General features: G+C 39.3%; 1 protein-coding gene and 1 long non-coding RNA gene across 2 annotated transcripts in view; one reads left to right on the plus strand and one right to left on the minus strand.

Annotated features, from left to right (window-relative positions):
* The window catches only part of LOC147798066 (uncharacterized), a 102,649-nt gene that overhangs the window by 17,648 nt on the left and 66,666 nt on the right, over positions 1-18,335 (minus strand). Inside the window, exon 4 of the long non-coding RNA XR_015426476.1 lies at positions 5,196-5,392. This is a non-coding gene — a long non-coding RNA (uncharacterized LOC147798066). The remainder of the gene's footprint in view (positions 1-5,195; positions 5,393-18,335) is intronic.
* LOC147798067 (uncharacterized) lies at positions 5,953-7,055 on the plus strand. The gene is made up of 2 exons (XM_087141372.1): positions 5,953-6,378; positions 6,903-7,055. Exons 1-2 carry the CDS (start codon positions 6,067-6,069, stop codon positions 7,011-7,013), a joined length of 423 nt encoding a protein of 140 aa, XP_086997498.1. The 5' UTR covers positions 5,953-6,066; the 3' UTR covers positions 7,014-7,055.

Consider the following 18,335-nt stretch of genomic DNA (forward strand, 5'->3'; position numbering starts at 1 on the left):
ATATGATAAGGTGAAATACGTACACATTTTCAAAGTCAAGGGTAGAGCAACAAAAAGACTGGAAACCTCTCAAACTAAATGGCTGAATATCTAAATACCTACATGATTTGAATCATTGATTAGTTACCAACTAATTTCTTGGAAAATTTAGCATTTTTGGACCTTCAGTTATGTTACAATTCAGATGGGAAAATATCGGAATGCACCAAATGAGATGGGGTGAAATATGAACAAATCTTCAAAGTTAAGGGTAGAAACACAAAAAGACTCAATATCTTCATGGTGTCCTTGTCAGTTTCACCTATGATACATTCCAGTGTATGAACATGTACATACAAGAATTAATGGAATAGGATCTACTATTTTATACAAACTTAAAAATATTCACCTTGAAGATGACACTTTTCAAATGACACCATATATGCCCATAACCATGCATGACGTGACTTTTTATTCAAACTAACAGAACTCATTGTTGCTCCAAATTTGTCAAGTTAGATCCTTAGTTTGAGGACAATGAAAAGAAGGCACCTTTCAGATGAAAATCAAATCAAATCAGTTTTACAATTCTGTAGTAATACGACATGAAGTTTTGTCCCTTTAAGATGTCATGTGGCATCTTAACTTTACTGATAACGTAAAATACGTCTCCGTCCACAAACACGTAAAAATAAATCGAATTGGACTCAAACGTCCGCAACTATTAAAAGACAAATGTATCAACAGTAAGATTATGCCTGTTGATATTGAAGTTAAATAATACGTGACCTACCGGTATAATGAAGTCACCATGATATCACTTCATAGATTGAAAGTTGTATCAAGTTAATGAATTTCATGCTTGTTTCGTGTTCAAACAATATTCTTTGCTCAAAATATGTATTGAAAAAAAGGTTAAATGTGACAGATTTATCTTGTGACATCAACCACAATTTCATACAACATAGCGCTCGTTTGGTCCATTTGAAGATTTAGTGTTCTGTAGATACCAAACAGTATATGTCACAGGTACCTCAGATGACGTCTTATCTCATCACTGTTCTCAGATAATTAACAAAATACTTATTCCTTTAGGAGATTTGTCAATGATGTACCTAAAATAAGAACAGTTTCCGTCAGAAAACTGTATACTCCCTCTCAAGTTTACAAGACCTGAATATTGCACTAATTGCCAGGCTGATCGATGGCGTATACAAGTTACCAATTCCCCTTTCAACAGTGACTGATATTAAAGTATGGCTCTTGAATTGGTCTAATGCCTCTTAAATCCCAGTATAAGCTCACTTTGCAGGAGAGCGAAAAACATACATCAGAAAATCATTTGAGTGCCATACCATACAACCCCTTGTTCTTTGTTGGGAAGCCTGCGGATGTGATTTATACTAATGGGATAAGAACACTTGATCTTTGATTTGTGTAACGAAGACATAAATCTTTGACATAAACATGATCAAGTTATATATAAACAAGAAGTGAACTTGGATATTGAAAGAGATCATGGCTGTATTTTATGTTTAAAAAGAATGCTCTGTATTGATCGAGCTCTTCTTAAATTGAATAGATATTTGTTCACAAGGGGTAATCCCTTCTGAGTCTTGAAAAAGAAGTGCAAATTCACATGATGGAGCTTTTAGTTAACAAACTTGACACTGTAATTACCAACATTTGGGAAACTAACTTGAATGATATGCTGATATGCCAAGTTTGAAGTCAATCAGATTTAGCAAAGTGCCAAAGTTGGTGTGGAGAAAAATCGGTGCAAGTAAAAATCATGGAATAATGGTTATTGTGGAAAGTAGTCATAATTGTGGTGAAACTTCAGCCTGAGTTGTTCAATTTGTTTTTTAAAGTTTGGTGACCAAGAGCTTGTCCTTCTGAATCCAACCAATACAAGCTTGTGTATTTTGAAAATGTTTCTGGTGCTGAAAAATGCATTTTGCTAACGCGGGTCGTGTTTTGGCCAGGTCTAAACTACCCCAACCCCAAAGCCGATACCAGGCGCATTGACGTGTACAAAGTGGTATTGCACAATCACGCATTTTTTTACCCTCTTAACACCCAAATTTCCTCAAAAAAACTATGCGGTGTGTCTGTGGCACTGTTTATTGATATCCCTAAGGCAAAGCAAAGACCAGTGACCAGTTAAAAGTGTCCCATACTTCACAATCACATCTACAGAACAAAAAGAAAGGCTTTTCCAATTTCCACACTATGTGGAAAAGCCAACTACTGGTATTATTGTAAGAACTGTTCTCAGGAAAACTATTTTTTATATACATGTACATGTATATATTTTGAAGATATATCATAATGTATGAGGTTATCTGCTCAAGGAATGGCAAATTCAGCATGTTTCATGTCTGTCACTCTGTTGACAGACACAGTGACATTCATTATTCTTTAAATAGCTCTCCTCAAATTAATTTTTAAGATAACTTAAAGTGATAAAAAGCCCTAGATTTTGACACATTTCTCCAATGTTATACCTGTAGTACCCATATTTTATCAGATAAATTGCTTTTCTCCGTGAGAATGGTACCAGTATTAATGAATAACCTGAAAACATGAGTTGACATAATTACAGTACATTTATACATGTCCCACTGGAACCCTTGAAATACATGTAAGCTGGGCATTTTCATCAAAATCCTATTAAACTGTGTAAACTATATCTTCACAGTTACAAAGTTATAATACCGTATCAATACAATTGTTGAAGTTCATTTCTTAATTCTCAAGGCTTTTAAAGAAAGAGATGATTCTGGTTATGTGCAAATGTGTCTTTTAGTGTGGACAGACCCTCTTAAAAATCGGTTTTCAATGTTCCTCTTGTTCAACCAACTGTTTGACAAAAGTGTCCACTTTCCTTACCCCGTATAAGAATAAAGAAAAATTTCAAAATAGTGATGGGTGAATTAAGTGTGTGCAACACTTACATGGAGCCGATTGATTACAAGGCAGGTGAATTCAGGCTTGAATGCTCTCACAATGTACATACATGTACATGTTCCTTCCACTTAATGGTGTATTCTGGAAGTACTGGTAGAGCTGGTACAATTGGCAAAACTGTCAATCTACACCTCAAATTTGTCCTAAAATTAATGTGTTGCTACAATGGTGTACTAAATGTACATGCAGTATTGTAAATCAGATTTTATATCAAAATGTGTACCAACAAATGAACTTTGCAACGAAAAGGCCGAGTTGAATCTTTGATGATGTATGCATGTTGTTTGTGCATGCAACATCTGGGGCATCTCGAGTGCCCATGTCATTTCAGAGGCTCAATTCTGATGGTGGAGACTTCTATACAATTCACTCTTCCGATTAAATAAAGTAACCAATCACGTTAAAGTATTATACCAATGGAAAGCTTATACCCCAACCATCCTTAAACCAGCTACATGTATGCCTAGCATGACTTTTTCTGTCGGAACATAAAGTTCATCTTTTTTTAAAACCTTTTCGCATTTTTCATTTTTCGTTCATTGTTATGATCAGTTTTGGCATGTTTATATTGACAGATTTACCACTAGTTCGTACATATATACACATACATGTAGTTTATATGGGCCAAGTGTGGGCTCCAACTTACAATAGGTCAAAAACCTGTGATTAGGAGTGCTTTTCTTTATCGTGTTGTTGTGAAAGTTTTGTGGAAATTTTTAGCATGCGACCTGGGCATGTACAAGAAGCGCAAACTCTGTTTTATGTTTAGGCTTGGTGAGTATAACATGTCTATGAATTGTTTCATTGTGTATTCTTTACACAGGTGACCTCTGTAGATAGAGCAGCTTGTACAGTGCCAATGTCTTGTACTTTTATCCGTTTTATCCACACCCGATATTTTTTTCCTTCTACCCATATTTTACAAATTTATCAGTGGCTATAATCCAGGAACCGCTCTGCACTTAGAATGTAATTTCTAGACCATACATATGTGTAATGTACAAGTACCAGTACGTCACTACGTAAGCTTATTCATTACTGCTCAATCAATTTATTACAAACCTGAACCAGCCAGTGCTTTATCATCAATCCATGTTAGTGTTGACTCCATGTACTAAGGTCCACCACTGTGTAATTTTACCACTTTTTTCTCAATACTGGAACAGTTTATCTAAATTGTAGTTTCTCAGCTAGATCTCAAAAAGCAGTAGATTCATTCTAATCTACAATGAGGATAGTTTTTTTGAACCCATTGGTTGTTACTGGGATTACTTTAATTGCTAGAGAGGTCAATCCCTAACTTAAAACTTAGGCACTACCACCACCATGGGTAACAACACTCCACAGAAAACCCTAACATCAGCAATACCCTGCTGAACACCACCTTTCTGCAGGGTATAATCCTACCAAACACCATACACCTGTACATGTTCCAGAATGCAAAAACTATGTATGGTATTAGGTTCACCGCATGATATTATTTCACACAAAATATTGCCAACTGTAAAGTTCTGCTTATTGCATAAGGCAATCAACGAGAGCTAATTGGAATGCAAGTACATTTGTACATGTTACCAATTAGAGAGAAATGTTTATTACCAAAATATTAACTGGGCACTGAGTAAAATATTTTGGTTGGATCTGTAAACAAATTACCGGTATGTAGACAAAACAAAGTAGTTATGGCAATAAAGCTTGACAGGGGCTGCCAAGACAACAACAGGCCAAAAGCCAAAAAAGAATCTTAAACAAGTTCAGTGTTTGTCCTCTCCTCTACAGCGAATACAAATAGAAAGTGCCATAACTCAAGGTACATGTACATACATGTACTTTGTATTTCTCCTTGAAGCACGGTTACAATTTTGAGTTTTGAACAATTCAAGAAAAAAAAACTAAAACTGACTTTAGACATTGTTATTCTGACATGACACAAACCTGAAACTAACCAATATGAAATTTGATTTGACATCCACAGTCATACATGTACATGTAGACAGGTATTAGAGTTAGCATTGGAAAAGTGGTAAACACAAAGTTGAAAAATAGTTGAATATTTTCAAAATTAAAAATAGCTTCATTTGGCTTCCCTTTAATCAGATATAAGTACATGTACATGGTGTGAATTGGAATGCAGTGAGTATGCAACAAATAAACATCGCTGTGCACATGTATGCATGCATGTATTACAGCGACAAACGTGTAAAACTTTCCTGAGACAAGAAAAAAATGGCCTAATAGAAACTCACCCCTTTACTGCCTTAATGAATTTCCTGCTCCATCAGTCAACCGTTCATCAGTACACCCCGTCGACCTGAATGGTGTCCTTTAATGACCACCAGATAGTGACAAAGTGGAATGGGTGGGCATGGTCTATCTGCTGGCTCCCTCCCGAGACAGCACAATGGTGTCAGTAGACTAGCACAGATGCGTTCTCAACACAGTCCTGAAAAACAACAACAGAAATACAACTTTAAACAACTGATTGTGGATGATTTACACACACATGTACATGTACCCTGTATTCAACCAAAAAGCTAATGTACCGTTATCTCCTTACTTCCCCAGAAACCCAACATTTCAGTCAGGAAGTTTATTAAAGGAAATACCAGTAATTTCCAACTATAAAACTTCACCAAATTCATCAAATAAAGAACACACCCATTTATGATGATAAACATACCAAAGAAAGTGTGCGTGACCGGATATGAATTAGAACATATTTGTTTTCTTCGAGCATAAAGGGCTAAATGTACAGCTGTGAATGGGCAGAGGAATGTGTAGTGGAAGTTTCAATGATGCATGTAGCGTACCCTTGTGGGGGTGCACAGGTTCACTTCACATTGGTCTGGCACTGGCTAGACACTCTTTTTATAAAAATTTCAATCCTTGTACTTCCATTGTTGCTATCTGTTTCACCCGAATTTCATTCACAAATATACCAATACTAAGCATTATTTGTTATTTTAAAGGCAAGTCAAAGACTTGGCTCAAACTGCAGTAGACCAGTTGGGTGCTGACAAACCTTCCTTGTCGGTCGTAAAAACAACACTGTCCAGTACCATCAACAAGAGACAGAAGTTGATTCATGTGGCTGATTCCAGCATGTAAGGTTGGGCCATGGTTACAGAGTATGAGGAGCATCAACTGGCTGCATACCAAGATGATGACAAGATTACTCTTGCAGAAAATCAAGCCGCCAGAAAGATTAAGCAGAAGAGGGCAGCAGAGGCAGCAGTCAAGCAGGCTAAGAGGTTAAGAGCTCTTATGAACATCCTGCTTCCACTTTTCATCCCTCTGAGCAGTCCCAACATTACGGTGCTCAGGTCACCACGCCTCAAGGTTTTGGAGGAGCGTGTTTTGTGTGAGGGAGCTTCTCTCATTGGAAGGCCAGCTGCTCCAAGCATAAAGTGGATGTGCAAGCTCAAACCAGTTAGGTTCAATTCTGATGTTGAGTTGTATTCTGATAGTATTAATCTGATGTTGTTGACAGTTACTAAGCATATGAAGAAAACCCACCTACAGTATTACAATTAAAAAGTCGTAAGGTTTAATTCTAGATACCATAATCCAGGCTGTGAAACAGTAGATGCTTTCACTGTAGACTGGAAAAGAGAAAACAATTGGGTTGTACCCCAAATTGCCTTGACACTCAGAGTTATCAAGCCCATGGAAAGTACCAAGGCCATTCGCACTTTGATTAACCCAGGTTGGTTTTTGGCACCATACTGCCCGATCTTATTCCCAGATGGTTATAATCTAGGGATACCATTACTACTAGCATATGAAATTCCTAAAAACTGGCCAATATTTGTCCCCTGAAGACGTGGCAATGTTAAGTTAATAGAATATTACTCAAAACGAAATACTTGGATTAAAGATTTCTCACATGTCTACATTTAAAATATGATACATGTACATGTAGTAATAATGACAGTTTTGTTGTCTCTGTGCAGATCATATTCAGCAATGATATTTGGGCTTCAAGTATGGAAGAGGAATCACCAGAATTGAGGCACTCAGCAGCTCAACTTCTGAGTGTAATGCTGGACTTAAGGGAGGAATAGGGAAGCTGTACCCAGGAGCTTTCTTACAATGGTCAGACTGGGCTAGGGGTCTTGGAAAAGGCACATAAACACAGACCCCTTTGATTATACATCTATATTTCACTCATTTAAGTAAAAAGTGTAATTCCCCACCACCAGTTATTAAGGTGTTAACATCCATATTTTGGGCACACAAAATGGCTGGAATTGATGATCCTATGGTCTTTTCACTTGTAAAGTTTACTTAAACGATGGCTCTCTAAACCAATTGAAACGAAAAGGCCAGTACCTAGCTTCAATTCTGAAGGAAATCATAGATTCTTACTTGTAAAATGCGAACAAAGAAACAGATCTTATAAGCTTGAGATCAGTTACAATGTGTCTTTCGGCATACACAGGTTTTTCCGAATCAGTGAACTTGCTCATGTCAAGCTTTCTCACGTTTCTGTAGTGGTCAGACTTTAACTCTAGGGCTCTCTCAGGTTTCCACACCACGCACTTTCTCACAAACCTCACGTGTTCCTACTCGTTCAACAAAGTCCCGACATAATATTTAAATCGTTGTCTTTTCTGTGTAAAGTGGCCTCAGTGATTGTTCATGGTCATAATCATAAATTAACCATCTCCTCATCAATATTAGTCTGCTACAATGGGTTCTAGTCCATAGTTTGTACCGTGACGTACTTCTCTGTGGCGTAAGTGACAATCTGTCTCTCTTTTTGTTTGTTCTGTCAGAACATAAGTGTACTTTTGTCCTAAATGGTTTGCGACTTTTATCGTTCATTTATCGTTATGCACAGTTCTGGCCTGTTCACATTGACAGGTTTGTCTCGTAGTACGTGTGGGCCAAGTGTGAGCTCTAAGTCAGTTTAAAAATTCGTCATTTGAACTGATTTTGTTAGTTGCATTGTCATGAAAGTTTTGTGGAAAGTTTGACCATGTGACTTGTACACATGCACGAAGCATAACGACTGTTTCATGTTTGGACTCAATGACTATTACATATACTGAATTGTTTCATTGTGTGGTCTTTACACAGCTGAACTTTGTAGAGAGAGCAGGTTGCACAGGGCCCTTTTATCCTTTAGCCTATCCTTTAATTATCCTTTTATCCTTTATTATCCCTTGCCCACTGGCTCTGCCATATCTTATGACTTTTATTCTTGCAATTATCTCACTCACACCATAAGCTTTTTTTTCATTACAGGTCAATCAATCCATATCACTGTCAACTCCATTCATTACTATCCGCAATCGTGTAAATTTTCTCAATCTCAATAATGGGACAGTCCTCAATTTCTCAACTTGATTTCAAACAGAAATAAATCAACTCTCAGTGAGAATAATTCTTTGTGCCAGTTCTCGATCTTTATTTGGCGTATCTTAATTGCCAGAGATACCCCACCACCGTAGGGTATCACCACCCTACATGTAGCCTGAACATGATATTTCTCTTCATTTATGAGGGTTTTACTCTTCTGCTCATTCTGTCAAGCACAACTGACCAGTATCAAGAGGGTAGACAAGTAGTCATAAATAAGACAGATTTAAGGTATTGTCAAGTAGAGTTGTTACAGAAATATATATCTGCAGCTGAAGTTTCTGAATCAGACACCTTTATTTTTCATGCTCAGTCAAAAGTTAAAGGTGGGTACATATTGAGGGTATTAATCAGCCACACTCGGATTCAAGTGTAAGGGAAGTTATTCTTGAGGTTTTAGCCCTGTGTTTGTTGCAGATATTAAGAGTTTTGGTGTGCATAGCCTCCAATCCAGGGGGGCAACCACTGCTGCCCAAGTGGAAGTGCCAGACAGATTGTTTACAAGGCACAGTGCATGGAAATCAGAATTGGTAAAGGACAGGTATGTTGAAGATCCTTTGGAAGATTTGTTATTGATCTCTAAAGCATTTGGTTTGTAAGGGTAGTTCTTCTGCATGAGGGCAGCCCTGTCTGGGGTGTAGTTACAGTATATTGCATAGAGCAGACCTACAATGTACGTTACTCATCCTTACATCAGGGTGAGTTTTTCATACCCGGTGCGTGGCAGTGCCACTCAATGCAAAGACAAGAAAGTAATCTGATAAATGTATTGTCCAAGTAGTGGTATAATGGTATTAATTTCAAAATCTGTTATTTCTATGAATGCTACGGATTGCAACTGGACACATCAATTTCACACGAAGAAATAGACTGACATGCCATGAAAAAAAGTCACTTCTTTTAGAGACAGAAAGTTTGCTGGAAATGAAAGGACAGGCTCTCTGTTTACACACATGTACATGCAGATGTTTCAGTTGTAAGACAAATTTCATTACCAGAGATTATCTGCATGTTGTCTTTAAACACTTGAGAAGCACTGGTCTTAACAATGCAACAGACCAGAACAAAAAGCATTGTCCAAGCAGTGTCTGTTCCCTGCCTAGATATATTACGTTGCTGTTGTAAGCAGGTCAGAACTGAATCTGAATCAGGAGGCTCGCTGAGCCTGCCAGAGTTTGCCAGCAAACCACTACTTGCAAGAAAGTGAAACTCATTAATGCTACAAAGCAGGGTTGGCTACTTATTTGATTTAAATAATAATAATAATTTCAGAAATCATTTTTTAAAAATTAAATCAGATTTTCTTTTCCTTTTACTTACAAACTTTTGGTATGCCTCAACATTTTCAGAAATAGGCCTACTCCCACACACCCTTAAATATGGTACCCATCAACAAGGAGCTTTCAGGTTTCTATACCAGTTACCTGATAAAATTAATTCAGTATTTAGAAATTTCCAGAAAACAATTCTCAAAAATTAGTAATGATATGCATCTTTGACAAAAAAAACACTGCTGCATATGATGTCATCCGGAAGGAAATGGCCGTTATGACTAAGTACAAGTCATAGCATGGAAAATTCCCCCGGCAACAATAACAAATTTTCTGGGAATCCCAGGATTGGCAATGACAGTACCAGGTATCTTAGTACACTACTTTTTAAGACAACCTGGGAGATGACGTATGGTCTCACCACGATCAGACATGCTCACTGGATGCTTGAGAATGGGTGCAAACTGTTAAATCTGTCACCAAGTGAGAACCTTCCTCTACTTCGTGATCCTTTTGGCAAGATATCTGAAAATCAGGAGGTATCTATAATATTGATATTCCCACTCTCTGGGCCTATTTAGGACTAAATTTAGCTCAAAATGGGTGATGAAATGGAATCATAAACCTCATGAGACCAACTGATATCCCGTAACATCCTTCTGAATAATAACAATCAACACAAGACAGATTAATCAGTCAAGCTCAGAATGAATCACAACCTCAAACTAAAAACCATAAATGACCAAAACATATCAGACAGTGATGTCCACATGGACTCAGACCTTTACAAAACTCCCAACCTACATGTACATGTATGTCACTTTTTACCAAGAGCCAAAAAACCAAGAGGCAACCTACCTGTTCCCTAGTCATCATCAATTCCCCAGATGTCAAACTTGTTAAAGTTAATCTGATCAGAAATAGCCAAAGGTCTGAATAGTCTTATTGGTAATTTTGTGAGAAGCATGTCCAAGAATGACCAAGGGGGTATTACCACTAGGTGTCATACTCCAGCCCAGGCAAGAAATCTAAAAGCCATGTGGCAACATGACCAATGGGCCTCAACTACCAAAAAACCCACAGCAAACAGTTGCCACTGGAATCCTAGCGGAATTCTAGAGGCCTAAAAGAAACTCCGTCCCCACATTAAGTGTGGGTTGGGTCTACGGCGCTCTACCAACCCACAAAGTCACTCCACATGCGGAGTAGCACCGGTCGAGGTGGGGGTTGGCAACGACACATCTAATGCCATGAATACACTTTTACACATAAACAAGGAGGAATGCATAAATTTAAGAAATGGTAAAGGAACTTCAAAATGACTTGTCGTCCGTCCTACAGGAGGTCCCTTTGACCTCTGCACTGCAGACAGTAGCACTGTCCTGGGCAGTTGAACAGATTTTGAAAACAATATGTATGGCAGCTAGGGCTGACCTGTAGATACAAGTTGTAGATACTTGTAGCTCCGAGTGAAAGAAGTACATAAGGAAGTATGCTATAGCACTCACAGGAGAATTGGCTGAAGCCAAAGCCTGACTGTCGATGCACATAACACAATTCTACAATCTGCTGTCACAAATTTGAAAGGTGGACAGATGACGTCCCATGCAGCCATGGCTGCAGTGTTGCTAGAAAGTCCCGCTGAAGAGGAAGATCGTGGGAAGTTGAGCATTGTTCATGGAAGCGAACAGATCAATGTAAGACTGCTCTACCATCCCAGGGAGAGTGAATCCGCCACTACGTTGTTGGACCCTGCCATGTGGATCATCTGCAGGTCAACTGCATGATCCCTTAATTGTCCATTCCGTTGATGTAGCTTTGGTTGGTAGTGTGAAAAAAAGGCAAGAAAGCCCCAATTAAGACATACTCAAAGAAGGAGATGACATTATCATTCAGAGTCTCTAGCATGACTGTAGTGCGGTCTGGGCAGAAAGGAGAACTCTCCTTTCCCATTAAAGGAATTTACCTCGATAAGAGGGGAAGAAATGAAATGGGTCAGAGACCAAGACAAAGACTTCATGTAATCTAGATAAAGTTGGTGTCAGTCTTTATTGAGCAAGGAGTTCCTAACCAAAAGGCTTGCTAAGTCAAACGCATAAAATAAGTTGTCTTTAGCGGCAGTGTACAACACCTGAATATGCGGAAGGGTGTTGAAGACGTTGAAGGTTAGCTGTGTTCCGTACCCGGGGTGTCTGCTGGTGACTTTGATCATAAATGGCTCGCGAGAGGAGTCAGGCAGGTACAGCAACAAAAAGACTCAATACCTCTCAAACTAAAAGTCCAAATATCTAAATACCTCATTGATTTAAAACGTGGACAATTAAGGAACAGATTTCTTTAAAAATTTAGAGTGTTGGAGCTTTAGTTATGTCGGAATTGAGATGGTAAAAAATCGGAATACTGCATATGCGATGAGGTGAAACATGTACAAATTTGAAAAATTAAGGGGAAAGCAATGAAAAGACTCAATACTCATCTAGCTAAATGGCCGAATATCTATATACCTGCTGAACTTCAAGCATGGACTATTAAGGAACAGATTTCTTGAAAATTTTAGACTGTTGCAGCTTTAGTTATGTAGGAATTGAGAGGGGAAAAGATCGCAATGCTGCAAATGCTATTAGGTGAAATATGTACAAATTTTCAAAGTTAAGGGTAGAGCCACAAAAAGACTCAATAGCTCTCAAACTAAAAGGCCAAATATCTAAATACCTCCTTGATTTGAAGTATAGGCTATTTAGGAACAGATTCCATAACAAATTTCAAGTGTTCGAGCTTTAGTTATGTCATAATTGAGCGGGGAAAAGATCGGAATGATACAAATATGATAAGGTGAAATACGTACACATTTTCAAAGTCAAGGGTAGAGCAACAAAAAGACTCGAAACCTCTCAAACCAAATGGCTAAATATCTAAATACCTACATGATTTGAATCATTGATTAGTTACCAACTAATGTCTTGGAAAATTTAGCATTTTTGGACCTTCAGTTATGTTACGATTCAAATGGGAAAACATCAGAATGCACCAAATGAGATGGGGTGAAATATGAACAAATCTTCAAAGTTAAGGGTAGAAACACAAAAAGACTCAATATCTTCATGGTGTCCTTATTAGTTTCACCTATGATACATTCCGGTCTATGAACATGTACATACAAGAATTAATGGAATAGGATCTACTATTTTATACAAACTTAAAAATATTCCCCTTGAAGATGACACTTTTCAAATGACACCATATTGCAAATTCACATGATGGAGCTTTTAGTTAACAAACATGACCCTATAATTACCAACATTTGGGAAACTAACTTGAATGATATGCTGATATGCAAGTTTGAAGTCAATCAGATTTAGCAAAGTGCCAAAGTTGGTGTGGAGAAAAATCGGTGCAAGTAAAAACCATGGAATAATGGTTAGTGTGGAAAGTAGGTTTTTGTCATAATTGTGGCAAAACTTCAGCCTGAGTTGTTCAATTTGTTTTTGAAAGTTTGGTGACCAAGAGCTTGTCTTTCTAAATCCACCAATACAAGCTTGTGTATTTTGAAAATGTTTCTGGTGCTGAAAAATGCATTTTCCGCACTATGCAAAAAAGCCAACTACTGGTATTATTGTAAGAACTTTTCTCAGGAAAACTATTTTTTATATACATGTACATGTATAGTGTTGCGCCCCCTAGTTTTACTTGTTCTCGGTCCTTGCATTTCTCAGGGTCTCTTATTTAGCTCAACTATGCATAATGGACATGTAGCAGAGACGCTAATTTTGTATTAAGTTATCCATGCTGTACTCTGGCGTGATCCTTCAATCCTTTATCCTTGTGTTTTCTCTGCTCAGTTTTGGCATGTCAAAATCTCCCTCTATGTGGCTGTGTGGTTGGGTGTGGTAAGGTTCCCTGTAATGCTAATGTCAAGAAACCTCAGACTTTATAACTGTCAATCAATCGCCACAGATGACTGGGTAAGCACTTTCAAGCACCCGGCTCTACACTTTGTACTCTTTATTATTCTTTATTTTTACCTTTTTTCACATGACACTTAGATTCTTGCACACGACTCTAGCAGGAAGTCATGTGTCCCTTTGAGATGGAAGATTTTCATTGGTTGAGCTGTTCAGCGACGCTCATATTTTATTATTTCTTAAGCCTCTAGAATCCTATAAATAGAGCAGATTCTCCTTAGCTCGTCAGGTGCGGCGGACCAAACCCTTGTTGCGAGAGCGGAACCTAAAGTAGTGCGCATTACTGGACCGAGCCCAGTCTAATGTGGCTTTCTTCGTTTTCATGGGGGTCCAGCGCTAAACGGGTATATATCACTTGTCGCTGAAATTGTGGGTAACAGGTGATCCCAAAAGAAAAGAAACCGCGGAGTGAGAGTATCAATCAGCTGACCCCGAAGCGGACAGGGCCAAGTTGCATAGGTTTATGTGCACTGGCCTGTACACTGGCCACTGCATGATCTCTATATCAGTGGCACTTGCACAGTGGTCTGCTTGCCTCATCCATTCATAATTAGGGTGCACCAGTGAATGATATTATGGGAGAAATACTTTTATTTTCTTGTTTCAGCATATTACTTTGTGCTTCATGCGTGTGTCATTATTACCCCTGTAGGCCTATTCTAGTTAGGTTCAGGAGATGAACTGTTAGTGTTTTGACATTGACAAAGCAATAAAGGCATGCGATCATGTTCTATTGTACACATTTACTACTGACACCAACAGTGCGAAAGTTGCAAAGCAAATAAGGTAATCCTCACTAAATCCCACGGTGTCAGCGTTTTCATTCCTGGCTATACAGAACATGCAACATGCTTTAATTCCCAAAAAAATTGAGTAAAGTTAGTTCTTTAGTTTGGGCGTTCTTATGCTTCATTGTGGTTGACATAAAACCTCTGAGTCATATTCATGGGAAATCAAACCCATTCCTTTTTAGAGATACATGTAAATAGTTTTCCCAGTTAATTAAGTAAACACAAATTCTCAAAAATGACAGAAAGTGTGTATCACCTTAACTTTGAGTTCACTGTAGCTTAGCAGGTTGTGTGGTGATCATCATTATTATTTACGGTATTTATTACTTTTGTGTCATTCATCGGAAGACTTTGGCTATTTATTTAATCCTAAAAAGTCATGTCGAATTCCAGGCCTCCCACATGTTTTGTGAAAACATTTTTCCAGCTCTGACTCTTTCACATAGCTTGGAGTAATTTTGGCACATACATGTAGGCCTATTTTTTGTTATAATCAAGATTGCATATACTAAATCCTGCAGACTTTTCCCTGCTCCATAATAGTAAAGTTGTGTACATGTTTGAATGCATTCAGACAATACCAAGTATTTCATTTGAGTATCTAGTTATTATAATTTGAATGACAACACCTCATTTGTAATTCAAATTTATTTACCAACACACCCAATTTGGAAATAGCATCCAATTTGAATTAGAATCAGTTCATTTTAAGAATGATGGACATCACAACAGTAACGATGAAACGGGGCATACTCAACACACGCTTTTACATTTCTTGTAAGAACCAACTGTGAATGAATTCGCCTCCATCTATCAGGGGCGAGGCAGCCACTCGCCTCTATCAAACGGGGGCATACTCAATGCACGCTTTTACATTTCTTGTACAACCCAACTGTATATGAACTCGCCTCCATCTATCGGGGGCAAGGCAGCCACTCGCCTGTATCAAACGGGGGCATAGTCAACGCACGCTTTTACTTTTCTTGTACAACCCAACTGTGAATGAACTCGCCTCCATCCATCGGGGGAGAGGCGGCCACTCACCTCCATCAAACGGGGGCATAGTCAACGCACGCGTTTACATTTCTTGTACAACCCAATTGTGAATAAACTCGCCTCCATCTATCGGGGGCCAGCCAGCCACTCGCCTCCATCAGACGGGGGCATACTCAACGCACGCTTTTACATTTCTTGTACAACCCAACTGTGAATGAACTCGCCTCCATCTATCAGGGGCGAGGCAGCCACTCGCCTCCATCAAACGGGGGCATACTCAACGTACGCCTTTACATTTCTTGTACAACCCAACTGTGAATGAACGCGCCTCCATCTATCAGGGGCGAGGTAGGCATTCGCACCATCAAACGAGGGCGGCTCATGCACAAGCTTTAAATTTCATCTAAGTGGCTCATGTACAATTTAATCTTAGTGTGTCAGTACAGTTGATACAATCAACACAGACACAGTTTAAGGGAGGCTGCGACCATGTTACCCACAGTCTAAATTTTTCCGCTTCCGTATGTTTGCCAATCCCTATGTTCTCTGATCCCTATTTCTCTTTTTTTTCTCTAGTAGAGCTGGAACAAGATACGGGGGAACTTGAAATAGCCCCCCTCCACCGGGAAACTGCAAATAGGAAGCCTATATTTTTGGCGTAACTTAACTTAAGTGACTATGGCGTGCCATGGTACTCCAAAAAAAATTAGCAGGTTGTGGGTGAAAATGTAATGAATTAAAAAAAAAAAGAATAAATGACTATGTTATTGTTTCACGGTGGTACACAACGTGGGCATACAAAAATTACTATGTCCACACTTGTAATCCCAAGTCGGGTTAATGGGGTGAACAGATAAATGCAGTTTTTGTGGAACAATATTTTTGGACATTTTTGCATACCTTGAATGCACGCAGGAGTGGTGAAACTTAAAGGTTCATGAGTCCGTCCAGGAAAGATTACTGAAGATATTTGATGTTTCACATCGGCCATTAGACTTAAATTTCAGTCTGTATAAATGTAGTGCGTCTGTTTAAGGACTGAGGGCAGAAGTAAATGAGATCGGGTCTTTGTGTCACTTTACAGTAAAATATTTGTGTAAATTCTTCACCAAGCAAATGCACAGAGAGGATCAACCTTGACACCGGCATGGATGTCTTTTGTGAGGCGGTGCATAACGAGACGCTGTTCCACTTTTCATTTTGTTGAGAACATGGGTCGATCACTGGCATCGGTAACATTTTGCACAAGATATAATGTTGGCATTTATGTTACGAACAACACAAGCCTGCATGATGGTTTCTCAGCTTTGAATCCTTAGCAGCTCTGCCAGCCGGGCCGACCAAACTTCCATGCATATCTGTTGTCAGCATAGCATTCTCTCAACTTTTGCGTTTGCAGTGAATTCTTCATAGTTTCGAATACACTACTCAAAAGAATTAGAGGAACAAGAGAACAGAATGTTTTTGTCATTGTCTATATGGGCTACCGTTTCGGAACAAGAGGCATTAAACTTATGTGAAAATCATTTAGGTGTTGTCAATCGGTTCTAAAACAATATACTCAACAATGTTGGTGCAATCATGCATGTCATTCTGTTCTCTTGTTCCTTAAATTCTTTTGAGTTGTGTATTATGTATTCAGTGGAGCTTCACTGTACTGTAAATTATCCCCACCGTACAAATGACTAGGGTGGAGAAACAGGGAAGACTTATGTGAGAGCGTATTCTTGTTCCAGTTTTGATCCTCTCAGACAATTCCGTTATGATTGGAAAAGTGGTCAAATTGAGTCCATTTTCTCTTTCTGTTTGAAACAGCCGAGGAAAGGAACACAATTGAACTTATAAGAAGTAATGCTGTTTTCGAATACACAAGAAATATAACATCTTGACCATCCAAATTGCACTGTATATTGGCCATGAATTATTGCGGAATTTCATGCAAGTGGTCACACAATGACAAGTACCCACATGTACATGTGCATGTACAGGTACATGTACAGTACATGTGCTTGTACATGTACATATGTACGTATGTACAGGACGTCAAGGTGAAGCTAGATGTACAGTGTACATTTAGTTACTGTACATGTACTGTACATACGTTGATCACTCACACATAAGTTCACTGCTGCAGCCAGGCCGCACTGCAACCACAGATACAGTGCCCACTGCAGACAAACCACACCGCCGTAAATCAGACCTAAAAGTGGACACACATGGCCATGTACTGATTGAAGCCATTATATCGTGGGTCGTTTACCTCTAGAAAGGCCATAAACTAGGTGGGGTGGTCTTGAATGCGAAACCTGGGTTCGCAAAAGCCACATTAGACTGGGCTCGGTCCAGTAATGGGCGGTTGGACCCTCACCGAGAGAAGTGCGATAGTAACCATTCTTACGGCGAAGAAATGTAACCGTATGAATGACCAGCTAGCTTAGCTTGGACCAATGCGAGAGTGGTACGAATTAGCCCAGGGTGCTAGCGAGAGTCGTAGCGACCCCTCACTGCTACGTCCGAACCGATTGCCGGGCGAGACACCCCCGTGTCCCTCGCCACCCTTCTCCTGCTAACTAGCCCAATCCTCCCCGTCTCTACGCTGAGCCAATGGTACACAGTGCGGCGACTTTATCATTGCGCTCATCACATTGCGGTCTGAGCGGCAGTGCGGTCGGTGCATACCGGCGCTGGCCCCGTCCAGCCCATGCTAGTCACCATGGTGGTCCGGGACAGCTCCCACCACGGCCCGGCCCGATGAGTGTAGCCTACCTGTACGATGCTACACACACGTACCGTACCCACTGCACTCCGTCTGACTTGCATTTCCAATGGTCCTGCCAAACCGCAGTTCAGTTACACTCATATACAATTTCACCTCTCTATAACTTTGCCTTTTGTGTGTTGTATTATGTTAGGCTACACCTTCTTCAAACCCACATTGAACTTTGATGAAGAGAAGTGAGAGCAATAAACCAACCATACAGTTTGACTGTCACCCAAACCCC

This window comes from Acanthaster planci, linkage group LG09, assembly GCF_054643075.1.
Source record: "Acanthaster planci isolate LZ-2023a linkage group LG09, COTS_SCS, whole genome shotgun sequence".
Taxonomy (NCBI): Eukaryota; Metazoa; Echinodermata; class Asteroidea; order Valvatida; family Acanthasteridae; genus Acanthaster; species Acanthaster planci.

Bases quoted from the DNA above. Each gene is read 5' to 3' on its own strand.
- LOC147798067 (XM_087141372.1), top strand. From the start codon at position 6,067: ATGGTTACAGAGTATGAGGAGCATCAACTGGCTGCATACCAAGATGAT. The intron at 6,379-6,902 runs GTTAGGTTCAAT...GTCTCTGTGCAG, and splicing joins GGATGTGCAAGCTCAAACCA to ATCATATTCAGCAATGATAT.